We start from the raw sequence: 27,618 nt of genomic DNA on the forward strand, positions 1-27,618 counted from the left end.
GAGATGCAGTGATTCATTTAGCACGACCCTCATAGTGCATTATCGTTATTGCGGTGCATTATGAGATTGATTGAGTTCTACTATGGTTTTGAACACCATACAAATGGATGTCCCTTTAAATAGTCCTCTATTTAAGGGTATAGGGGGTGATTTCGGTCACAGCCCTAGTTTCCTAGTGTGTGCCTGTATTTACCCTAGCAACCTATTGTGTCCATTCTTATGTCTATTAGTATGTCTTTGGTTAGTGTGTTTCTCTCCTGCATTTTATATTCTCCTGAGTGTTTGTTATTTTGATTTATTATTAAAGTTTACTGCTGCATCTAGATCCTGCCTTAACTCTCTTTGATGCAACCACACGTAGAATGATATTGTTTTATAGAGAGCTGTTTATATGTTTTGGTTTTTTTTTTCAGATTTTGTGCAGTACTGTAGTTGTATTTGTCACTGTGGCTCTCTTGCACAATAATATACAGCAGTGTCTTCATTCTTCATATTATTCATCTGCAGATACATCTGTTTCTTGCTGTTGTCTCTGGAGATGGTGAACCGTCCCTGAACAGACTGAGAGTAGTATATATAACTACTGCTAGGTGAGATGTATGCCAGCCACTCCAGACCTCCTCCTGCTGCCTGTCTGATCCAAGCCAAGCTCGGGTCACTGCTAAATCCAGAGGCTGTACAGGTAAGTCTGTGAGATCCTCCAGGTTTAATGACCGCTGACTCAGACTCAGTCAGTGTCTGACACCAACAGACTGAAAAATGAACAGTTCAACATTAACATTTACAACAGTACACATGAATAAGTCTGATTGTCAACAGGTTTTCAAAAGCTCTTCTTACATTCTGTGAGAGCAAACATGACGATAAAACCCAGTTTAGACACAATATCCATTGCCATGTTATGAAAAGAGGAACCTGATGCAGGAAAGTCAAACAAGTTTTGTGTCTGTAGATGAATAGAGTGGGGGCTTTTAAAAGGGACAAGAAGTAGGTTTGCATAGACTGCCCTCTAAAGGCACATTTACATTTTCTGTCCTTATTAACCTCCATGTCTGCCTTTCAATGTATTGTTTTTACTTTTTATTTACTAGCTCAGACTTGTAGTAGATAATTATATAGCAACATTAAGTGGATACATTTTAATTGATCCAAATCCTTATCCAATCCCTTATCCAATTTCAGAAAAACATACAATATAAGGCAAAGTTTTTTTTTTCTTCTTCTTTTTTTTATAAAGTGTTTTTGGTGTGAACACTGATCATAGAGATGAGATGAGTGAATACATGCGTTTTTATTTATATATTGTTGATATGAGCCACACCCTGCTTCAATGGGAAATGCAACTTTTCTAGGCTACTTGAACCTCTTCTGCTTATAAAGAATAATAATGACAACACAACTGTGATTTAAGAGAAAAAAAACATTTATTGAAATAAGTGATTTATGAGTAATAATAATAACAACACAACTGAGATTTGAAGATAAACAGAAGTTAGCTGTTTATGAGGTACAGCTGTTATGAGAGATATATAGATAACTTGTTTATGGGTAAACAGTGAAACAAAATGTTTGATAACTATTTATTTGATAACTGTTTATTTGATAGCTGCTTATTTGATAACTGTTTATTTGATAACTGTTTATATGATAACTGTTTATATGATAACTGTTTATATGATAGCTGTTTATTTGATAGCTGTTTATTTGATAACTGTTTATTTGATAACTGTTCATATAAACAGAAAGATTGATATCTGTTCATGTAAACAAAAAGATTGATATCTGTTCATGTAAACAGAAAGATTGATATCTGTTCATGTAAACAAAAAGATTGATATCTGTTCATGTAAACAAAAAGATGTGATCACATCAAAAGAATGTAGAAAGAAAAATAGCCCAATAGCATATATATATTAACCACTGAAGAATGAAAGACAACCGGTATTGTAACGTCTTTATTAAAGCATATATTAACCATTAAAGAATGACAGACAACCGGTATTGTAACGCCTTTATTAAAGTATATATGAATTACTTACTAAAGAATGACAGACAACTGGTATTGTAATGCCTTTATTGCATGTATTGATCACTTATTAAAGAATGAAAAACAACTGCTATTATAATACATTTGTTAGTAACATGTTAGTAGGTTAGAAAGGAACTAATATGTATTAGAAAGAAAAGCAATCTTACTGTTGAAGGATGTCTTGATCAGAAGAGCAGGTGGGCCAGAACAAAGAGGAGAGGCCTCTATATATAGATATTTGAGGGGAATTCCCAAGAAGATGACATCAAGTGGTCAGATAGTCTATAAAAGGCTGGACCATGAAGAGAACAGGAGGGGCTGCTTCGCACCTGAGGCTGTACCTCCGACACCAGAACCAGCTGATGATGCCTCCATCGCTGATATCGCCTTGACTGAAGAACTTTTCAATACTTATACTTTATTTAATTACTTGTATAGAATGTTAGTAGAATATATATAATGCTAGTAATCCTAATGTAATAAATAAATGAACTTATAACTTTATAACTAAACTTGGCCTCATGTGGCATTAATTTAAGTCGTTGAGCCTGAACAGACCACGGAGAAGTCTTCTGTCTGATTGTAAGTATTTTAAAATGCTTATAATTTAGGTCAGATTTGACTTTCTTACCTAACCTGAGAATAATAAAAATAAGGTAAAGGTGCTTAGAGACGCATCGCAAAACAATATATATATATATATATATATATATATATATATATATATATATATATATATATATATATATATATGCTTTAAAGTTGGCATTCATTAATGAGGGATGGATTGTTTTTTTTTTTCAGTTACCTATATGAATTATTTTTGAATCACGTGTGGCACAAACAGTTTCTCTAAATCACATAAGTTTATGTACAGCTCAGCAGCCTCTTGTGTTACTGTGTTCTTCGGGCACAGTAATAAACAGCAGTGTCCTCAGCCTGTAGATTTGTCATGTGCAGATACACCTGCATTTTACTGTTGTCTCTGGAGATGGTGAATCGTCCTTCAACAGTTTTAGAGTAATATTTGCTACTGCCACTTGGAGCAGAAATATGTGAGATCCACTCGAGCCCTTTCCCTTCAGCCTGTCTGATCCATGAAATAACTGCATCACCAACTTCAATCCCAGAGAAAGTACAGGTCAGTTTATGTTCGTTCCCAGGTTTAAGGACGACTGACTCAGACTCAGTCAGTGTCTGACTTTTGCACACTGTTAAAATAAAAGATATTATCATTTATGAGACACTTGAGTTTTAAAAATAAAGTCAAAAATAGACATGACTTGACAGCAAAGAGATGAAAATTAATAAAATATAAATACACTGAAGTACTTGAAATAAATCTTACTTACTGTCCATAGAGATGAGTATGCTTATGAAACAAGTAATTCTGAGGACCATTTTTGCAGCAGTTTTTGTTAAAAATCTCAATGACAAAACACTGAAAAGGAGACAAATATGAAGAGTTTATAAGGCAGAAAGTACATTTTAATTTGCATAGCCCATCCTCCAGCAGATTTCATATCAATAAAAGGAGGGTCAGACCAAAAAAAAAAAAAAAAAAAAAAAAAAATCAACCCTATATCTTGCTCATTGTAGATGATATTTGCCACTGCAGTGTACTAAATCACTTGATCAGATTTGGCATGATTGAATATTGTTGAGTCTGAATCAAACAACAGCCTATTATTTTCAGATTAATTTATCAGGTGCTTATGTACAGTACACTCACTTCAGTTTATGAATCTCACTCAATGATCATTCCTCCAAACTTTGAATCTATTATCTTTTTGACCTTCCTTATTACCAGCCCAGAAATTCATACTTTCATTTGGGACGTTGTTTATACAGAAGTATTAAAATGTTTTCTAAACAAGTAATGTGTTGAATTGTGGGGAAATTTGCAGTAATTGCTTCAGTGATCTCGTGCATGAATAGTTTTTGTTCAGCCCTGCAGTCTTTTGTGTAACTGTGACTCTCTTGCACAGTAATAAACAGCTGTGTCTTCAGTCTTCAGGCTTTTCACCTCTAAATACAGCATGTTTTTGCTGGTGTCTGTGGTGATGGAAAACTGTCCCTGTAGAGACTGAGCATAATATACACTTGAGCCAGCTATACTCCCAATCCACTCCAGTCCTCTCCCTGGTTTGTGACGGATCCAAGCCATCCAGTAGCTGCTCATTGAGAATCCAGACGCACTGCAGGACAGAGTGACTGATTCTCCTGGTCTTTTCACCACAGAATCTGAGGAGGTCAAAGACTGACCACTAACAGCTGAAAAACATAGAAAAAATATGTTAGATTTAGAAAAATGAATTGACAACAATAATCTGGAGAAGTGAAATAATTCTCACATGAAATAATCATCAGGAGAACTCCATAAAGTAACATTTCCATTATCACCATAAAACTGTCAAATGAAGAGAATAAGAAGATATTTATCTACACTGCAGCAGAACATAAACACTGACTGAGGATTCAGTTTATAACACAGTCCTGTGAGTGTCTGAGTGACTCTGATCCTCCCTACTGAATCATTTGCATATAGAGGTTCACAGATGTAAGGATTTTTAATCTAGTTGTGTTTTAATTTGAATATTTGTTTAGTAGGCCTGTTCACTTACTCTTCAGTCATTCATTATTGACCCGATGTCACTCAGATTCTCAAAACAGCCAGGTCACAGATCTCACGAACACAAAATCACCAGTCTGATCATAGTCAGAGGATGCAGGGGGAACTAATACCTTTGGCTGCAACTGCTTGCTCACAACAAAGTCACGTTCATACAAACTGCTAAGTCATTGATAGACAGAAATCAAAAGGTCTTAGATGAAGTGTTTGCTGCTCCATTCATTTATGAGCCTTCAGTTTGACTCATTCTGCACATTAATGTGCTGTAACACCAGATTCAACTTAATCAACTGAAATAACAATTTCAGAAGAACACAGAATAAATCAAATATAACATTTTATTTGCCAGGAACTGTAAGAATGCATCATGCTAATTACATAATTAAACAACAATAAGAAGCCAATAATGATAAATACATAACATCAATTGCCCAGGTGAAAAGGAAATCGAGCACAGCGTTAGTTCAGTCAGGCGTAGTGCTGCGAATAGCTGATGCGGTCAGCTGTCAAATCGCTCCAATCACTACCATTCTCCTATTAGACATGGGACATATATATGTGGCATTACTGCTCGGTAAGTATATGCTCAAACTGCTCACAACCCTCCCTCCCTCCCCATTATAAGCATGAGCATATTACTGTGCACCTTCTGGTTGTCGTCTTCTTTTGTTTCAGATCACTAAGGCTTTCAAGTCCTTATGGAACAGGGTATGATGTTGGCTTAAGTGGTAATGTTTAACATAATGTTAACATAGATGTTAGAAATAGAAAGAGCAAAATATGGTATGGGGACATGCAAGATGTATGTTAAAAACATGTTTGTGCTAACAATGTGTGGAAAGTTACAGCCGCTAAGAGATGTTCCTAATATGGTAAAAGGACAGAGGCTTCGGCCTTGGAGGTTAGAGATATAAAAGTGAGGGGAAGCTTTCGTTCTTTGTCTTACACTCTGCAGCTACTTGTGTTTCTGTATGACATGTCTGACATTTCTTGCAAGAAATAAAACCTTTAAAGACAATTGGACATGTTTATCTGTTATGCTGTAGAGTCGGGTGGATTTGTTTGCCACAACAAAGGCAAGCCAACGGAGGCAGTGTGATGCTTTGGGCAATGTTCTGCTGGGAAACTTTGGGTCCTGCCATCCATGTGGATGTTACTTTGACACGTACCACCTACCTAAGTATAGTTGCAGACCAAGTACACCCTTTCATGGAAACGGTATTCCCTGGTGTCTGTGGCCTCTTTCAGTAGGATAATGAGCCCTGCCACAAAGCAAAAATGGTTTAGGAATGGATTGAGGAGCACAGCAACAAGTTTGAGGTGTTGACTCCAAATTCCCCAGATCTCAATCCAATCAAGCATCTGTGGGATGTGCTGAACAAACAAATCCGATCCATGAAGGCTCCACCTCGTAACTTATAGGACTTAAAGGATCTGCTGCTAACATCTTGGTGCAGATACCACAGCACACCTTCAGGGGTCTAGTAGAGTCCAAGCCTCGACAGGTCAGGGCTGTTTTGGCAGCAAAAGGGGGACCAACACAATTTTAGGAAGGTGGTTTATAATGTTATGCCTGATCAGTGTGTGTATATATTACTTCATAATCATGATAACGAGAGCAAGCATATGATTCATAGTCCAATGGATGGTTTTTTCTCATTAGTTCTCAGGTATTGTAAAGCTGCTTCAACAGATGGAGTCACTGTGACTCTCGAGCACAGTAATAAACAGCAGTGTCCTCTTCTCTCAGACTCTTGGCTTCAAGATACTGTGTACTTTGAGACACGTCCTCACTCAGTGTGAAGTGGTTTTCTATTGTATCTGCATAAGTAACACTACCAGAGCCAGAGTTAACTTCCCCAATCCACTCCAGAGCTTTCCCTGGCTTCTGTCTGATCCAGTGCATGTAGTAGTCTGTCATCGTAAAACCAGATATTTTACAGGAGATCTTCACTGTTTCTCCAGGTCTCTTTATCACAACAGGAGACTGATCTAATCGGATTTCATCACCACTGATGTGGAATAAAAGACATAAATCAATGAAGAGCTTGTATTGATTAAAGTGCTGTTTGACAGAAAAAATGTCAAAATTACCTTGTTGAGATACAATCACCATACAGATGAAATGCCAAATATTCATGTTCATGTTATGAAAGGAGGAACCTGCTGCAACAGTCAAAACGGATGTATGGAGATAAACAGACTGGGGCTTTTCTTTTAAAGGGAACTAGGAGAAGTAGGTTTGCATAGACTGCCCTCTAAAGGTACATTTACATTTTCTGTGCCCTTATTAACCTCTGTAACCATGTCTGCCTCTCTGACTTTCAGGCTATTGTTTTATTTTTATTTCTTATTTTCTTGATCAGAGGAGCTGGTTACCAAATACCAATTAATAATTGATATATTTTTAGTCAATCCAAATTTTTATTCAAATCCATATCCAAATCCGGATACACCTGCATTTTACTGTTTACACTTGTCTTTGGAGATGGTAAAGAGCAATATTTGCTTCTGCCATTTGGAGCAGAAATATGTGAGATCCACTTGAGCCCTTTCCCTTCAGCCTGTCTTATCCATGAAATAACTGCATCACCAACTTCAAGAAAGTACAGCTCAGTTTATGTTTGTTCCCAGGTTTGAGGACGACTGACTCAGACTCAGTCAGTGTCTGACCTTTTGCACTTTGTTAAAATAACAGTAAGAAGGTTGTCTACAGCAGTCAGTTATGATATAGTATATAAAATGAAAAATAAATGAATAATGTATTTCTAAATCCTACTGCCCATACAGACATATTATGCTAATTAAAAAAACAGGTAATTCTGAGGACACTTTTCCCCAGAGTGTCTTAAAAAAAATTCTCTGATAAAACACTGAAAAAAGTTAAAAATGGAGTTTATAAAGCAGAAAGTGCATTTTAATTTGCAAAGCATCCTCCAGCAGACTCTGCATAAATAAAAGTAAAGTCAGACTAAAAAAATACAGTACAATGAATCACTCTAAAACCTTTAGTTAATGGGAAATGCAATATAAAAGTTTTCCTATAGAAAATAGTAGAAAATTATCAGAAATAAATATTGAGCATGTTGCCTTTTAAGAAATTTAACTTTCAAATGTCTGCTTTATTTTTGTTGATACATATTCTTAGGTAAAATGTGAAGTTCATAATTACTTTTCTGTTTATCTACCTCATTTGTAAAAAATAGTATTATTTGTTATGTGTCCTTCCTGGTTCTACATGAAAACAATGAGGTGTGCTCTCACTAGTAATCCTTTGCATCCACTATAAACCATCATAGAGGCAATGTTATACATGTTAAAGATTATATATTAGTAAGGATTTTGTTGAAAAGATGACGTTTAATAAGTTGTTCAAAAAGAGCTAACAGTGATGTTAATAGCCATTATATCTGCTACAGTGAGAACAGCAGTGATTGTTTGTCACAGACATTTATAAATGGATGATTAATCAAGACATGGACATTGAATATTGTTGTATTGTTTCATTACAGTTTTCACTGCAACATGTTAATGACGAAGAGTGATGAACCTTACTATGACTGTCTTCATTAGCTACGGTTTAACTTGGTGTTTAGTCAGAATTTCAAAACATTGCACAAGAACACTACATTGAGTCTGAATCAAATCCATTTAAATTAAATACAAATTAAAAGCCAATTACAGTCACACTGTATTTCAAATCTTAGTTTTTTAAAAGCTGCTGTTGTTCTTTTATGAAATGTAAGTTTCTAACAAGCTGCTACAGTATATAAGAACTATATACAATGGTTGTCTGATTTGTTGAGCATGTAAACACATTTGTCACAGGTTTTATTTATTTATTTATTTATTTTTTAATTGGCTTCAAAATGTATGTTTGTCTCTTCAAGTTAATAAAAAACATTAAATACATTCTAAAAACCCATAGGGAAATCCTGAGGGAAATCATGAAAATGCTTATTCTCTTAGGACTAGCTGTAAACTGAACAAATGTACTCTGAACATAGCCTGCTCAGTTGAATTTAATTTATTTGGCCATTTATTTGTACATTTATTTAAGAGAAAATTATCCTATTGATGGCCACCTTTATACACACTGATTTTGGAAGTTGTTTATGAGGAAATGTTACATATCACAACAAGTAATATTTTGAATCTTGAAGATGTTTGCAGTAAATTTGCTTCAGTGATCTCATGCATGAATAGTTTTTGTTCAGCCCTGCAGTCTTTTGTGTAACTGTGACTCTCTTGCACAGTAATAAACAGCTGTGTCTTCAGTCTTCAGGCTTTTCACCTCTAAATACAGCATGTTTTTGCTGGTGTCTTTTGTGATGGAGAACTGGCCTTGAAGAGACTGAGCATAATATGTAGTTGTGCCACTATCTATAGTCCCAATCCATTCCAGTCCTCTTCCTGGTTTCTGACGGATCCAGCCCGTCCACCAGCTGCTCATTGAGAATCCAGACACACTGCAGGACAGAGTCACTGATTCTCCTGGTGTTTTTATCACAGAATCTGAGGAGGTCAAAGACTGACCACTAACACCTGAAAGATAAAGAAAATTAACATTAGTTTAGTTAGAACAGTGCACCTTTAACTGAGAAGAATTTGAGAGTTTCTCACATGAAATAATCAACAGCAGAACTCCATACAGTAGCATTTCCATTATCACCCCAAAACTGTAAAATGATATTAATGATATTCAGTTGCACTGCAGCTGCAGGACACAAACAATGACGGAGAACTTGGTTTTATAGCAAGTACTTTTAGAGTTTGTGTTACACTGACCCTCCCTAAATCATGTAATTTGCATACAAAGGCAAAACTGTGGTAAAACTGAACTGAGAAAATGGATTCAAATATTCTTGACTGATTTCTGACTGATTTGAAACAATATTGTTATTCAATTTTCTTTGAATCTGAATAATTTTTAGGATCTGTAATAATACATGCATTTCAAATTGCATTAAATCTTCAAATCAAATCAACACCAGACAGATAGAACAATCTACTCATTTGTTATTTCTCAGCAATGTTTTAGATTTAATATAATTATTACTAATTCTGGCCAAGTGCAGAAATCAAAGTGAATTAATCAGGCTGTATTGGTGTGGGTGTAGTAAAAGTAAAGTGTTTATTATGGGTGTTTTGAGCTTAGCTGTTATTATATCTGTTAGTTAGTGCCTTTTGTTCCATACAAAGAAAGTCAATGCATACAATGTTGATTTGGTTAGAATCACATCTGCTATTCCAGCTTAGATAGCATCACAATTATTTAGAAATAAAATGACTGAAAGCAATTCACTGAATGAGTCATACTCTGTCTAATTGTTAATAGAAGGAAAAAAACTACAATTTTTAATTTTAATTAAACTCACTCACATTGATATCACTTATATGTGGGTTTTGGATGAAAATTAAAAAGTATCAACCTATATCTGTGGAATAAAAATAAATTACATCAATGTAGAGCATCTATCAGTCTATTGAATGCTAAAAGCATTCAATTTGGCTAGAAAATAGCAAAATGTCAAAATTACTTGTTGAGGTTAAATCACTACATTGATGCTATGTTTATTAAATTATAATTTTATTGGGCATGTTTGATTATTGTTGAGCTGAATTTGTGTTTATATACAGTTGAATTGGAGAGTGAACATGGAGAGTAAAATGTGAAGAGGTGTTACTGATATGATGATGCAGAAGTGTTACACACTAACTCAACAATTTTACCACATTTTCTTCAAGTGATTTAAAGTATCTACATTTCTTGGCATAAATTGTTGTCATAAGTTACACACTCCGAGAGTCTGTCCATATTGTCTATATAGATTGTGGCTGTAGTCAGTTAGAAATAGATTTCCAAGAGATTAGACAAAACCAAAGGGGGAAAAAAAACCCACTATATTCTAAGGCGAGAGTCTAGAGCAGTGGTTCTCAGACCTTTCCTGGAGAACCACCAGCTCTACACATTTTGTATGTTTCCCTCATCTATCAAACCTGATTCAACTCATGAGCGCATTAGTAGAGACTGCAAGACCTGAAATGGGTGTGTCAGATATAGGGATACATAGGAAATGTGCAGGGCTGTTGGTAGGCGACTCCAGGACAGGTTTAAGAAAAACTAGTCTTGAGGTTCAACATTTGTTTAGAAAGGGGACAAAGGTTCAAACCTCAACCCTACATACTGTATTGTCAAATAGCAAAATTGTTATTACCTTGTATTTCTTTTGTATGAAGCATGTTTGACATTTTGTTCCACAGGATGTGAGTAGATGATGACAGAATTCGCTGTTTAAAGCAAATGATCGGAGCGACTTGACTGGATTTATTAGACAGTGTTTTAAACCTTTGAAAACATTCTACCCTTTAATTACTGACCCACATGCTAGTGGGTCAGTGCTTGGCATGGTAAAGGGTATGACAATGTTGTATGTTTGGTCTTGGTGGAATAGATCTGCTACGCTTTTATTTGATTATTGCTGCTGCTGTTGCAGAGCAAGTACAGGACTTGCTACAAGACACGCTACTGTGAGCAAGTAAGACATGCTGCTTCTGTACAATATAGCGTACATGAATTACCCATAGCTGATCTATACCGGTGGAGCTGGGGAAGGTGGAGGGTTTCTGGAAGCGTGCTGCAACTGTTATTGCGAATGCTTCTCATGTATTTGAAGATTGAGCATGCAAGTGTAACCCACCCAATTAATTGAGGCTGTTCCTATGTATTTCCTATGTATTTTTTTTCTTTCCTAATGCATAAAATGTTCAGACATATTTTTATTTATTTATTTTATTTTTATAATTATTAATTTGTTTTCGTGACTGACGAAAATGAGTAAAAGAAACACGTCGATGGGTGCTGACGTCACATGCGCGCCAGCTCGTTGAAGAGAGAGATGTGAGCCACATGTGCGGCTATTATTAATCTTGCTCATCTTCATCATTATTTTTCTAAATTGATGTCTGAACTGTTTTATTGCATTAGGTAAGTCACAATCATTCTTTATTTTCATAAATATTGTTTAAGCATTTGTTTGTTCATATAATGAAATGCGGATGGTTAATGCTGTTCCTTAAACTGGTACAAAGTGTGCAATACCATACTTGCAAAGTGTTTATGCTGAATTTATATACTTGTTAAACCTATTTGCACACTTATGTTATGAAATACTGTTGTTAAAGTTTAAAAGTTGTAAACGTTATATGCATTTCGGTGAAGGATGCTGACGTCACATGCGCGCCAGCTCGTTGAAGAGAGAGATGTGAGCCACATGTGCGGCTATTATTAATCTTGCCCATCTTCATCATTATTTTTCTAAATTGATGTCTGAACTGTTTTATTGCATTAGCGATTGGATGTTGCACCCCAAAGTTTGAGGAGATTGGACTGTCTCAACGTTCGGCGGTCGTGTTGGAGTCGCGCAGTGAGGGAGAGCCGCGCTGGATTTGCACTACAGAGTAATTGCGTCATCTGAGGACTCCGCTTGTTTTCTTCATCGTTTCTTCATCGTATCTTCATCGTATCTTCATCGTTTCTTCATCGTTTCTTCATCGTTTCTTCCTGCAAAGACTGTAGGCATTTACACACACACACACACACACAGATTGAACTGAGATGCATTCACACAAACTGAACTGAGACATATCCACACAAATGGAACTGAGTCATTTATATTCCTCTTGGACTTAAGTATACACTCAAGTACACATACTGATTTTTTTTTTTTTTTTTCTTTGTTGTTGATGAACAATATACTTTGTATTCAATTGGTGATTTGTGAAGGGCAAAGAATGTTTTCATGTGATGTGTGCAGTGTGCAGTGTTTAAGTGCATACTGAAAACGAATCGAAAAAAAAAAAAAGAATTAATTCAGAGAATACAGTTACAGTTCATTGAAGCTAATTAATGTGTTTCATTCATTTATAATTCATTTTACTATTAATTTTTTTTTTATTCATTCTGTTAGTATTGTACATGACTTAAGTTATACAAGTGCAGACACACATATTTAAAACAAAGTTGTAATCATCATTTTGATTCAGTGCATGGTGTGAGACCCCGAACCCGGGACTCCAAATACTAGCATAAATAGGAATTAATTGTATTTGGTGAGCTCAGACCCAAGTAGATATTTTTCTTCCTTTTCTTTGATCTAGATTTTATAAACGGGTTACAGATAAGAGAGAGAAAAATTTGGCGCCCAACTTGTGGGGCTGCGCTTGTGTGACACAATTAGGTTTTGGTCCAAACTATTCTGAATATTTTCTTAATTTTAATTATTATTTTTTTTTCTCTTTCTTCTCTCTTTAATTTTTTTTCTTTCCCCTTTCTCTTCACAATGGATCTGTGTAAGCTACATAATTTTGATCCTGAAAGATCTGTATTGCTTACAAAAGTAGACCCAAAGACTACTCTTGTGGAAGTGAGGAGATTCTTTGATCATCTTGATGAAGTGAGGAAAATTGAGTGGTTAGGTGACAAATTCCCAGGAGAGCTTCTTTGTGAATTTCAGGAGGTTACTACCCCATTAATAGCCGAAGAAGAATATTTGAATGCAGATGACCAAAATGTATGGGGAATCGTGCCACTAGATGGGAGACAGAACAAAGATGTGCAACATCACTCTAACGCCCCAACATCACTATACAGTGAATATTCAGATAAAACCTTGGATAATATGGCTGATCAGCTGTTGGCACAAATAGAGAGTTTGGCGAAACTACACTGCGTAGATGTTGATGAGCTAAGCCAGCAGGTAGTGACAAAGCTTGCACACAAAGCTGATGGTGCAGACAGGGGCCCTTCAACTTCAACCCCTGCTCCAAGAAAATCTTGTAATGTAATGCCAGCAGCGATGCAGTCTGTAGTTACCAATTCAGCATCAAAAGTGTCTTTTGCGATTCAAGCTGATTCACCTCCTGTGGAGAGAAATGTAAAGCATGAGACTCCTGTCACGTTTACTATACCACAGGAGGTACAGCGTGTAGTGGTTGAACATGTGGTGAAGCATGACCCCGATTACCAGGGACATGTCACCTCACCCCCTAAACTGAGAATGTTTTCTGGGCTTTGCCCCAAGCCTAATGGGGAAGTTGATTTCAACACGTGGCAATTGTATGTTAGGCAGTTACTCTCAGACCCTTCTCTGATGGAGAGACATAAGAGAAGGCACATTTTGGATAGCCTCCTACCCCCTGCTCTTAATGTCGCTCTAGGAGTAGGCACAAATGCACCACCAGAAGTGTACGCATGGGAACTAGAAAAAGCTTATGGTAGTGTCACTGGTGGAGACGAGCTGTACATCCAGTTTATAGAGACGCACCAAAACAGGGGTGAGAAGTCCTCTGATTATTTGAGGCGACTCTATTCTCTGATGCAGGAAGTGATTGAAAAGAAGGGAGTGGTTGGCGAACATTCTGATACTTTACTTCTCAAACAGTTCATCAGAGGGTGCTGGGATGAAGTTCTGATAACCCAGTTGCGTCTTAAAGAATTACTAACAGGCTCGTCACAATCTGATTTGAGCTATTCTAGCTTGCTGTACAAACTGAGGTCTTACGAGCATGAGAAACAGCTTAAGGAGAAACGTAGGAATCTACATCTATATACACCACCCGTTAGAGCGCAAAACCAAGTACATGTTACTGTCGATCATGGATTTGCAGATAACTCTGAGGAGGTTCAAGACAGTCTGGCATTGACGAAACGCATTAAAGAGCTTGAAGCTGAGGTGGCTAAAGCGCAGAAGCCAGCCTCAGTAAATAAACTGTCATATGACCAACTTCAGGTCAGTGGGCCCAAGAAGAGAAGAGGCAAAGAGGGGAAAACATCACACCCTGTGCCTCAGACTCACTCTAAGTCACTGCCTACGGGTGGGTTTTGCTACCGCTGCGGTGAAGACTCTCATTATTTGCAACAGTGTACTAATCCCGTGAATGCAGCATTGGTACAGCAAAAGTTAGTTCAGAGACATAAGCAAAGGAGTTCTCCCACCAAAGTGCCGACACCCACTGCACATTTAAACTTGGAGTAGCTTCTGTTGAGGAACGAACAGAAGCTGGAGTTGTGAAAAGTTCCATAGAAAAGAGTAACCAGGTTCCTAGTGGTTTAGTTGGGGAACCTTGGGAGAGTAAAGCTTGGGTGGATGGAATTGAGTGTCGCTGTTTAATAGACACTGGATCCCAGGTGACATGTGTAGCAGAATCCTTCTACAAGCAGTACTTACAACATAGGGGTATTACTTCTATGGGAGACTTACTCCGGGTTGAGGGAGCTGCGGGACAAATAGTTCCTTATATGGGGTACATTGAGATAGATGTACAGTTTCCCAAGTCTGCCTGCGGAACAGATGTAGTCGTTGCTGTGTTAGCGTTGGTCTGCCCTGATCAGGTCTACAATGCTCGGGTGCCCTTGCTAGTGGGTACAAATGTACTTCGCCAGCTTGTCCAAGATTTTAAAGTACTGCAGGGAAGAGAATACATACAGCAAATGCCCATTAGCATCAACTGGATGACTGCTTATCGTAATTGTGATGCTATTTTGACACCCTGTAAAGGGGCACAGCACATCACCCCAGTTAGACTGTCAGGCAAGAAATCTGTAACGATCGGTAAAGGGGAAAAGTGCGAAGTGATCGGTGTTTATCGAGTTAAAGATTGTGGTCAGAGCAAGATGCTGATTATTGATGAACCACTGATGCATCACATTCCAGGTGGTTTAGTCGTGGAATGCAAATTGATTCAAGCTGAAGCAAGACCTCGAAATAAAGTCAAAGTAGTCGTTCGAAACATTTCAGACCACAGTGTAACCTTGCAGCCAAAGGGCGTGCTCGCTGAATGTTCAGTGGTGGACTGGATTAAGTCTGTCCCTATTTTAGATAACACTAGCACTTCACAAGATAGCACTTCCCTGATGGCAAGTCTTTTGGTAAAGGCGGAAGACCCTGTGATTCTCAATTTTAATGATTCTCCCATTTCTGAGGAACTCAAAGCTCATATCATTGAGAGGATAAACCGTGAAGCGTCTGGTGCATTTGCAAAGCATGATCTAGATGTGGGACGAGTGTCAGGCGTGGCACATCGAATAGAGCTAATTGAACATGTTCCTTTTAAAGAGCGCACACGTCGAGTCTCTCCAGCTGATTTTGAGGATTTGAGAAAACACCTGTTAGATTTGCTTGCTAGCGAGATCATTGAGGAATCTAACAGTCCTTATGCTTCCCCAGTGGTACTGGTGAGGAAGAAAAATGGAGATTTGAGAATGGTGGTTGATTACCGCAAACTCAATAAACTAACAAAAAGAGATGCATATCCTCTCCCGAGGATCGAGGAGACGTTTACTTTGTTGTCAGGCTCTAAGTGGTTTTCGGTGTTAGATTTAAAAAGTGGATACTATCAATTAGAAGTTGAAGAAAGTGATCGTCCCAAAACAGCATTTACTACGCCATTTGGAAATTGGCAATTTCGGCGGTTACCACAAGGGCTGACAAACTCTCCTGCCACATTTCAAAGAACCATGGAGAAAGTCATGGCTGGTTTGAATTTGCAGGAAGTCATAGCTTTCCTTGATGACTTAATCATTTTTTCAGATACACTTGAACAGCATGAGGATAGGCTCATGAAGGTTCTCCAACGTATTTCTGCATTTGGGCTGAAGTTAGCGCCTTCCAAGTGCAAGTTCTTTCAATCTTCCGTTAAATACTTAGGACATGTTATTTCTGCTCAAGGTATACACCCTGACCCAGAAAAGATTTCTGCTCTAACAGAATGGCCTCTTCCAAAGACTGTCAGAGATCTGAGGGCGTTCCTAGGCTTTGCTGGGTATTACCGGCGATTCGTTGAGGGCTACTCTCAGATAGTCAAGCCTCTAAATGCGCTGTTACAGGGTGAATTTTCTACTAGAGGACGGTCAACATCATCGTACCGGGTTAGGAGTAAAGCGCAATCCTTAGCTGGGAAATGGAATGATGAGTGTCAAGTTGCTTTCGACACTATCATTCAGAAGCTTACAACTGCTCCAGTTCTAGGTTTTGCGGACTGGAAGTTGCCGTACATTTTACACACGGACGCCAGCGTAACTGGCATAGGCGCTGCTTTATATCAAGTTCAAGATGGAAAGACTAGAGTTATCGCCTACGCCAGCCGCGGTCTATCTAAGAGTGAGAAAAACTACCCAGTGCACAAGCTAGAGTACTTAGCGCTCAAATGGGCTGTGTCTGAAAAATTTCACGATTTCTTGTATGGCACAAAATTTACCGTGTTAACCGACAACAACCCATTAGTGTACGTCCTCACAACGGCTAAATTGGATGCGGCTGGCCATAGGTGGCTCGCAGCTCTGTCTATGTATGATTTTGATATTAAGTACAGAGCGGGCAAAACTAATGTCGACGCGGATGGGCTTTCACGTCGTCCTCAAGAACCACTTGTGGATGATGCTGAGGCCATACAGATAGATGAACGTGTAGCAAACTTGATAAGCAGAGCAAAATGTGCAGCAACTGAGTTTGAAAACATTGAGCACGAAGCAATCAAAACTGTGTGTATGCGACATTCAGTGTGTTGCGAGACGCATGTTGTACAGTCGTGTGAGGAGGGAGACCTGCTGGAAGGCAGAGTTATTCCAAGTCCCGCTGTCGAGATGCTTCTTTGCAATGACGCTGTTGTCCCTGATGATTTCTTAGAACCTGAGCCCTGGCCTGGACAAACCACATTACCCAGTATGACTTCCACAGATTGGTACAAGTTGCAAAGAGAAGATGTAGCCATTGGAAGAGTAATTGACCTTGTGGTGTCTGGGGAAACTTTAACTCAGGCAGATAGACTCAAAGAATTGAAAGAAGTGAGTCTAATGCTGAGGGAAAGGCCCCGACTAAGCTTGGTAGATGGTGTACTATATCGTATGGTGTCCGATCAGTATGGGCAAAAATACAAGCAGCTAGTGGTTCCCCTGAGTTTCAGAGACAGAGCTCTTGAAGGAGTTCATGACGAAACAGGGCACATGGGGTATGAAAGAACTTTGGAGCTGGCAAGAGGTAGATTTTATTGGCCGAAAATGGCTGAGTATGTTGAGAGAAAGTGCAGGACTTGTGAGAGGTGCGTCAAGAGAAAGGCTTCGTGTACAAAGGGCTTCAGAACTGGTAAACATCAAAGCTTATTCTCCTTTGGAATTAGTTTGTATCGACTATCTTTCAGTAGAGCCGGATTCAAATGATACCCGTAACATCTTAGTCATTACTGACTTCTTCACTAAGTTTTCTTGGGCATTTCCCACTAAAGACCAAACAGCCAAAACTGTGGCTTCAGTGTTGTGGGAAAATCTGATCTGCAATTTTGGTTTTCCTAAGAGAATACATAGTGATCAGGGGGCTAATTTTGAGTCTGAGCTTGTGAAGGAGTTGTGCACGCTAGCTGGAGTTAAGTCGCGAACGACACCTTATCACCCACGGGGAAACCCAGTGGAAAGATTTAATCGAACCCTTCTGGATTTACTGGGAACCCTGAGTGATAAAAAGAAAGAACATTGGAGAAAATATGTCCGTCCCTTAGTGCACGCATATAATTGCACTAGAAATGATGCGACTGGTGAGTCTCCTTTCTTTCTAATGTTCGGACGCCAACCTCGTCTGCCAATCGATCTTTGTTTTGGAATTAACCCAAAAGGGCATAATTCTAAAACTCATACTCATTATGTCAGCGAGTTGAAGCGAAGGCTGAGATACGCTTATCAATTGGCCATTCAAAATTCTGAAAAGAGGCAATTGATGAACAAAGCTAGATGGGATAAGAAAGTGACAGCTGCTACGGTAGAAGTTGGCGATCGCGTTCTTGTTAAGAACGTTAACATCCGCAGAAAACATAAGATAGCAGATCGTTGGGAATCCACCGTATATGTGGTGATAAAGCAGCCTAATGCAGAGATCCCTGTATATGTTGTTCGGCCTGAGAATGGTGAAGGCCTTGAGCGTGTCCTGCACAGAGATCTTTTACTCCCATGTGGGTTTCTTCCAACCAGTCCTGATGAGATCGAGGAGGCTCCAGTTGTTGAAAGAGCAGTTACACGCAAGATGCGTAGACATGAGTTGGAAGGGAGCTTGGAAGTTGAATGTTGTGAAAAGAATGTGGAAGCCGAGGGTCCCATGGTGTCTCTGAACCCTTATGCCCCAGAGTTTCAGTTGGGGACAGCGTTGCAAGAAGTCTCTGAATCTTCTGTGTCTCACAGTTTGTTAGATGAGCGAGAAGCTGAAATGCACCAAAGTGATTGGCAAAGCGCAGAATCTATTGAGAACAAGGTGGAAGAGAGCTGTGAGGCTGTAATTCAGCAAGATGTCGCATCCTTAGTGGATGAGGTTAAAGAGATGTCAGTACATCCTGATGAGTTGTGTGCTGAAAAGAGAATTGATTCTCCTATTGCGTTAAGGAGGTCCCAAAGAGAAAAGAGACCCCCAAGTCAATTGAAAGATTTTGTTTGGAAAGCACAATGTGGGATGCAGTGTGCAAATGTAGAACCCAAATCTAACTATTTCAGTCAAGTAATTGAAATGATGCAACAACAAATGAGAGTGCAACAAACTCAAAGTGAATTGTTGTTTAGCCTTGTGGGTAATGTACCAAATTAAGTATCTGATGAGGACATCAGAGTTTCAGCAGGGGAGGATGTAACCCACCCAATTAATTGAGGCTGTTCCTATGTATTTCCTGTGTATTTTTTTTTTCTTTCCTAATGCATAAAATGTTCAGACATATTTTTATTTATTTATTTTTTATTTTTATAATTATTAATTTGTTTTCGTGACTGACGAAAATGAGTAAAAGAAACACGTCGATGGGTGCTGACGTCACATGCGCGCCAGCTCGTTGAAGAGAGAGATGTGAGCCACATGTGCGGCTATTATTAATCTTGCTCATCTTCATCATTATTTTTCTAAATTGATGTCTGAACTGTTTTATTGCATTAGGTAAGTCACAATCATTCTTTATTTTCATAAATATTGTTTAAGCATTTGTTTGTTCATATAATGAAATGCGGATGGTTAATGCTGTTCCTTAAACTGGTACAAAGTGTGCAATACCATACTTGCAAAGTGTTTATGCTGAATTTATATACTTGTTAAACCTATTTGCACACTTATGTTATGAAATACTGTTGTTAAAGTTTAAAAGTTGTAAACGTTATATGCATTTCGGTGAAGGATGCTGACGTCACATGCGCGCCAGCTCGTTGAAGAGAGAGATGTGAGCCACATGTGCGGCTATTATTAATCTTGCTCATCTTCATCATTATTTTTCTAAATTGATGTCTGAACTGTTTTATTGCATTAGCGATTGGATGTTGCACCCCAAAGTTTGAGGAGATTGGACTGTCTCAACGTTCGGCGGTCGTGTTGGAGTCGCGCAGTGAGGGAGAGCCGCGCTGGATTTGCACTACAGAGTAATTGCGTCATCTGAGGACTCCGCTTGTTTTCTTCATCGTTTCTTCATCGTATCTTCATCGTATCTTCATCGTTTCTTCATCGTTTCTTCATCGTTTCTTCCTGCAAAGACTGTAGGCATTTACACACACACACACACAGATTGAACTGAGATGCATTCACACAAACTGAACTGAGACATATCCACACAAATGGAACTGAGTCATTTCTATTCCTCTTGGACTTAAGTATACACTCAAGTACACATACTGATTTTTTTTATTTTATTTTTCTTTGTTGTTGATGAACAATATACTGTGTATTCAATTGGTGATTTGTGAAGGGCAAAGAATGTTTTCATGTGATATGTGCAGTGTGCAGTGTTTAAGTGCATACTGAAAACGAATCGAAAAAAAAAAAAAGAATTAATTCAGAGAATACAGTTACAGTTCATTGAAGCTAATTAATGTGTTTCATTCATTTATAATTCATTTTACTATTAATTTTTTTTTTATTCATTCTGTTAGTATTGTACATGACTTAAGTTATACAAGTGCAGACACACATCTTTAAAACAAAGTTGTAATCATCATTTTGATTCAGTGCATGGTGTGAGACCCCGAACCCGGGACTCCAAATACTAGCATAAATAGGAATTAATTGTATTTGGTGAGCTCAGACCCAAGTAGATATTTTTCTTCCTTTTCTTTGATCTAGATTTTATAAACGGGTTACACAAGCTCATTGGCTACTAATACAGGAAGCAATCACCTGTGTCCTAAGATAATTATGTGATTACAAGCAGGTTGACTTAAGGACCTAGTAGCCTGCACATCTAGAGTTTCATTACAGAACTTTGTATTTGTTTTCTCGTGATCATGACTTAATATTTTCTCATGATCTCAAGATAACAAAAGTAGTTTTCTCCTTATCACGACTTAATCTCTGCTCTAAGTTACACAAATGTGCCAACAGGTGGAAGTATAGCACCAAATATAACTTATGGGGTCTGGTACAGTATATCCACCTTACTGTGCTAGTTTATATTGACCCAGATTGTACAAGTTTCGGACAGAGAGAGTGTAGATCTTACTTCTTCGTGGTCACTTTATTTTGAGCGGTATTGTGTGCGTTAAGCAATTAACTTAACTAATGGTAAATGCTTGAATATAATTATTTTGCTTGAAAGTGTAACTCATTGTTACATTCTGACAGCTAGATGCATGACTCATGACGAAGCGTTCGGTGTGAAACTTATTGCTTATTAAAACTAATTTTGATGTCCCTGTATAGTATTTTTTTTTGCACCTTATTGTGTATCAATAAGATGCCATTTAAATCATTGCAGTTTCAGTGTTAGTTACCTCACTGTGTCACTCAATGTATTGAAAAGAAATAAGATTTATAAATCTATGTAAAGATGTGTGTTACAGTACAGAGGGGTCGGAGACACAGATACGGTTAATGGTGTTTGAGACAACCAGAGCAGTAAGCAGATGACGTTGCCAGACAGGACGGATAATATCAAGACAGTTATACTTGACTTGATCTTCACACCAGATACGATGAATGCAGGAATACGTGTAGCAGTGGCACTTCCCAGACAGAGTATATATCAAGACAGAGTTACTTGACTTGATCCTCACACCAGATTTGAAGTAGACGAAGAGGTTTGGAGCAGATACACTCACGGAGGACTGGATCTAAGAAACACAATAGAGACAGGTATGTAGTCCGTAAAGTAAGCATTCAGGTTATGCGTTAACAAGACCGGACAATGACTGACTGAATGTGAGCGTCTTTAGTAGAGTCGCTGATTGGGCTGGTGATGAGTGTCAGGTGCGTGTGATTAATACTCTGCTGAAGGAGTGCGCTGTGATTGGCTGGGTGCAGAGCCTGGCGTGTCTGTGACAATGTGTAGCGGCCTATCATTTAATTCAGTAGTTTGTAACCTATTGTATTTTCTACTTTTCTTTGTAGGAAACCATACACACATACATAAACTCAAACAGTTTTTTTTTTTTTTTTTTTGGAAATCTGGAATATTGCACCTCTTTTTAAATGGAAGAGCTAGGAGGAGGAAGACGGTTTAACGTCTACATGACGAATAAAAATAACAAACAAATGATGTAATATAATTTTATTTCAAACGAAAATAAAGTGGGTTTAATCCAAGCAGCACTAAAAGATTTTAGAATAGTTATAGAATAATGTAGCATCCTTCTGAATGCACTCCGCCTGCGCTTGAGATGTTGAATGCTTTGATTATTTAAACGTTAATTACACAAATATAATGTTTAGCGTACATGGATTGAACAGTGATTGATTAGCTTATATTTATTTATTTATTGTAGACTTAAGTATTAAGCGCGCGGATCTTAAGTATTAAGATCTGGTGCGCGTTAAATTTGTTCAATACTATAGCAACAGTAGACCCTGGTGTGTTTCAGAATCAATCACTGTAAAAAGAACTTTTATGTCGAGATGATGAGAAAATTAAGTTGGGATCCTGAGAAAACAACTTTTGTTATCTCGAGATCACGAGAAAACAATATATATATCCATGGCCGGATTGTTTTGGGCTTCCGTAAGTCAGTATGATTCAAAATAAAGAATCATTTTAGCAGCATGATTTTTTTTAATTGTATTTAAATGTATGCATATTCAAAACATTTTAGATCGGCCTTATCACTTATATCACTTTATATCATCTTCCCCTTTATCAGCTCAACCATGTCCACCTCATGATGAGTTTTTGAACAGCTGTCTGTATTAGTATTTCCACAGTGTATCTCTTGCACAGTAATACACCGCAGTGTCTTCAGTCTTCAGCTGATTCATGTGCAGATAGAAATTAGAGCTGTCCTTAGATGCTGTGAACCTGCCCTGAACTGACTGAGCTGAGCTCTTATCAGAATCTGAATAATAATAAATAATCCATTCAAGTCCTTTTCCAGGTGCCTGACGGATCCAGTGCATGTAAGCACTACTAAGAGTGAATCCACTGCAGGCACAGGTCAGTTTGTGGGAACCACCTGGAGTCACAACTACTGACTGTTCAGACTGTGTGAGCACAACCTGAGAGTCAATACCTGTGGATAAACATGAAATGTACAAATAATCAGAATTATGTATTTACACTAAGAAAAGAGTTTATTTTGTCCTATAAATATATTTACCAGACACTGCAGCCAGCAACAGCAAGAGATATGAAGTGAACATGATTTATGTCAAGGCTGAACTGGTGATGAGTCCTCCACTCAACAGTGTAGTTGTTTAAATATGGAACGAACATCAGATCATTTGCATTGAAATCCTGAATTAGCAAAACTAGATCTTGAGGTCATTGAGGTTCATTTAAAGGACAATAGTTCCACATCTTAATACGGATATAATACTGTCCTTCTGCGACATGAATAAATGCGATTATTTTTCAAAGAAGGTATGAGTACAACCTCATCTGAGTTCCATTAAAACAGATGTGACGTTGTGTTACGTTCATGTGAAAGTGAATAAAGGACTGTAGCAAAGTTGTAGAGTTTCACTGTGCTGTAGTTGAATGCATACAGGCAAACACAGATCAGCCCTTTTCCACCACTGGGTCATTGTTCTCACATTTAGTGGCACAAATAGTGGATCAGACTCCTAATTCTGTTGCTTTTATAAGAAAATAAATATGATGAGCAAGACACCCAAAGTAGCCTACTGACTCAGACTCAGTCAGTGACAGCAACAGACTGAAAAATGAACAGTTCAACATTAACATTTACAACAGTACACATGAATAAGTCTGATTGTCAACAGGTTTTCAAAAGCTCTTCTTACATTCTGTGAGAGCAAACATGAAGATAAAACCCAGTTTAGACACAATATCCATTGCCATGTTATGAAAAGAGGAACCTGATGCAGGAAAGTCACAAGTTTATATAGCTTTTCCAAAAGCTTATTTATTTTTTTATTCATGATTTTTACACTGTTTAGTCTAAAAACCTGTTCAAAAGATCTTCATTTAAAGATATTAAGAATGTGAATATAACATGTAACTTATCAGTTGTTAAAAATCACACATCAGAATGCCTTAGAACTGCATTTTAATTTGTTATTTCTAGCATGAATTCAACATTTTGTTCTCAAAGTATATATCCTTACATTTTTGTGAAAAGAAAAGATTCTATATGAGAGATTTTCAGATTGTATTATTTAGTTTACACCAGTTACTAAAACACTCAGAGCGAAACAACAAAAACAAGACAAACAAGATCACTTTGTCTGCATGAATTCAATATGCCTATAATGTTTGTTGTTCATTAAGAAAGACCTCCATTAAGAAGTATGTTACAGATTTAAAACCATATTTTAATAAAGTAAAAATCATTGAAGTAGTTTGTTGAATTTGAGGGAAAATTGCTCTTGGGCCATCAGAGATCACATGAATAGTTTTTGTTCAGCCCTGCAGTTTTTTGTGTAACTGTGACTACACAGTAATAAACAGCTGTGTCTTCAGTCTTCAGGCTTTTCACCTCTAAATACAGCATGTTTTTGCTGGTGTCTTTTGTGATGGAGAACTGGCCTTGTAGAGACTGAGCATAAATAGTTCCAGTGCCATAGTCAATACGGCCAATCCACTCCAGTCCTCTCCCTGGTTTCTGGCGGATCCAGTGCAGCCAGCTAAGGGAGAGTCCAGAAACCACACAAGATAGTGTGACTGATTCTCCTGGTTTCTTTACTTCAGAGCCAGAAGAGGTCAGTGATTGACCATGTGCATCTGGAACTGAGACAAAATGTTCACAGAATTAAAACAGCATTGGTTTTAAATATTCATATTTAGAAAGCTGCTTAATGAGATCGATAAGCAGATTTAAACTTATATGAAACCAGTACAAATATAATAATATAACTTAGATTCATCTTCCTCTAAGACCAATGCAGTTCCATGCAGCAAAAAAAAAAAAAAAAAAAAAAATATAAATATATATATATATATATATATATATATATATATATATATATATATATATATATATATATATATATATACATAATACTGAATAAGTTATATAATAAGTTATATAATAACTTATTCAAGTCTTAAACAATACAAAATATGGCTGTATCAACCTGACTACTTTATTTCTATCATGAGTGTGTTTAGTCCACATTGTTACAGATCCCTTGTTCCCCTGGACTCCATATCCCATGATCCTCCTGTTTCCACACCTGCACTCACTTCCCTCGTCAGCTCCTCATCTTCACTCATCACCTGCACCTGGACTCTATTGTCAGCACTCCCCATATAATGCACTCACTCCCTTCACTCAGTGTCCGTTCTCTGTTTGTGTTAAGCTTATGTTTGGTTTCTCCTTGCCTTTGTTTGATTAAAGTTCTATGCTATTGTGGAAATCCGTATCTGCCTCATCTCTACACCACCATACCGTAACAGAAGAACGGACCAAAAAACGACTGGATTTCCACAGAAAAAAAAATGGAGACTTCCCCCAACTCCTTGGCTCCTCCTCTCTCCCATCTATCGGCCGGCGATCGCCTCATCGGGCTCCTGCAGGTTGGTCGTTCGCTGGAGAGGTATGTGGAGGAGTTCGTTGAGCTGGCTTATCTGACTGACTGGCCCGATGCTAATTTAATCGCCCTGTTTTTGGACGGTCTGGATGACAACAGTAGGCATAGGCGGCGTAGGCGGCGGCTGGAGCTGAGGGCTCGTAGGCGGCGGCTGGAGCTGAGGGCTCGTAGGCGGCGGCTGGAGCTGAGAGCTCGTAGGCGGCGGCTGGAGCGGCTGGCTCGGCGGCGGCTGGAGCGGCTGGCTCGTAGGCGGCGGCTGGAGCTGAGGGCTCGTAGGCGGCGGCTGGAGCTGAGGGCTCAGCCGCCGCCGAGCCAGCCGCTCCAGCCGCCGCTCCAGCCGCCGCCGAGCCAGCCGCTCCAGCCGCCGCCGCCGAGCCAGCCGCTCCAGCCGCCGCCGAGCCAGCCGCTCCAGCCGCCGCCGAGCCAACTGCTTCTATTATGAACTTTGTAAAGACTGTTTTCCCTCCCTGCCTCCCTCTCCCACCTCCTTCCACTATTGTCCACACTGCACCTCCACCTCAAGCCACCTCACCCAGGATTCCACCTCGGCCCGTTGGTCCAGATACCCCCTTGGCTCCAACCTCCCTCATCTCCACCATGGCCCATCAGTCCACCAGTTCCGCCAGGCTCCATCCTTCCCCCGGTTCCGCATCGGTCGCTCGTCGGCCTGCCCTCACATCAGGACTGCACTCCTCAGTTTTCACCTCGTCCCTCCGTCCCTCACGCTCCGTTGGCTTCCTCACTCCCTCCTGCGTCCCTTTGGTCGGCTGTCGCTCTGGCTCCTCAGCGGCCCTCTGGAGCCCCGCCTGCGCCTCGGTCGGCCGAGCCTGCGGCATCGCCCTGTCCCGCCGGATCCTCACCGCCACCTGAGCTCGTCGGCAATTCGGCTTCGGCCCCGGACCAAGCACGGCAGCCCGCTGCACCTAACCCTCCACGGCAGCCCGCTGCACCTGACCATGCATGTCTGCCCGCTGCATGTCTCCCCGCTGCATGGCTGCCCACGGCTCCTGACCCGCCATGGCTGCCCACGGCTCCTGACCCGCCATGGCCGCCTTCGGCTCCTGACCCGCCATGGCTTTTGAGCCTGCCCTGGAGACCTCCACTCCAGTCTACTCCTCCCCCTGCACCGGCATGAGGTCTCCAGGGCGCCCGCCCCCCTCCCGGTTGTTACATCTACGGCGCGAGGACGTGCCTACCGGGAGGGGGAGGTACTGTTACAGATCCCTTGTTCCCCTGGACTCCATATCCCATGATCCTCCTGTTTCCACACCTGCACTCACTTCCCACGTCAGCTCCTCATCTTCACTCATCACCTGCACCTGGACTCTATTGTCAGCACTCCCCATATAATGCACTCACTCCCTTCACTCAGTGTCCGTTCTCTGTTTGTGTTAAGCGTATGTTTGGTTTCTCCTTGCCTTTGTTTGATTAAAGTTCTATGCTATTGTGGAAATCCGTATCTGCCTCATCTCTACACCACCATACCGTAACACACATTTACTTAGCGTAATTTATACAGTCTTTATACAATTACTTATGCATTATTATTTTGTTGATACGTAAAAGACATTTTGGTAACACTTTATTTTTAGACTATGGGATAATTTTCATTTTTGGGTGAACTATCCCTTTAATTATTACTTGAATTATCACTCACTCAGTCATTTAACCATGTATTATTGTCTTTAAAAGGCTTTTGTCTTTCAAACACATTAAAATGTACAAATTCACATCATTTCATATTAACATGCAATGCAGGGATTCCCCAACTTTTTTTGTCAGCTGAACCTCCTGAGATTTTGACATGGAGGTAAACAATTTTTTAAAATCTTTTTTTAGTAAGTGTTTTATTTTGATTGCTTTTTAATTTAAAATTCTTTATTTTAAATGTTATTTTATTTATTTATTTATTTTTTTTAGCTTTTAATTAAACTCACAAACACCAGTTTGGGAAACCCAGACTTAATGTA

The 27,618-nt window shown here is 39.0% G+C and overlaps 1 protein-coding gene and 4 gene segments (V, D, J or C); all 5 read right to left on the reverse strand.

Annotated features, from left to right (window-relative positions):
- The window catches only part of LOC125274624 (polymeric immunoglobulin receptor-like), an 859,185-nt gene that overhangs the window by 295,747 nt on the left and 535,820 nt on the right, over positions 1 to 27,618 (reverse strand). The gene's annotated exons all lie outside the window — the stretch shown is intronic.
- LOC125274922 lies at positions 425 to 23,985 on the reverse strand. The segment is given in 2 exon segments: positions 425 to 752; positions 23,900 to 23,985. Coding segments are annotated over 2 exon segments (369 nt in total).
- On the reverse strand, positions 3,775 to 4,661 carry LOC125274820. The segment is given in 2 exon segments: positions 3,775 to 4,303; positions 4,384 to 4,661. Coding segments are annotated over 2 exon segments (381 nt in total).
- Positions 8,702 to 9,375, reverse strand: LOC125274880. The segment is given in 2 exon segments: positions 8,702 to 9,206; positions 9,285 to 9,375. Coding segments are annotated over 2 exon segments (375 nt in total).
- LOC125274942 lies at positions 22,762 to 23,527 on the reverse strand. The segment is given in 2 exon segments: positions 22,762 to 23,166; positions 23,254 to 23,527. Coding segments are annotated over 2 exon segments (363 nt in total).

The sequence above is a fragment of the Megalobrama amblycephala genome, linkage group LG1 (assembly GCF_018812025.1).
Source record: "Megalobrama amblycephala isolate DHTTF-2021 linkage group LG1, ASM1881202v1, whole genome shotgun sequence".
Lineage (NCBI taxonomy): Eukaryota > Metazoa > Chordata > Actinopteri > Cypriniformes > Xenocyprididae > Megalobrama > Megalobrama amblycephala.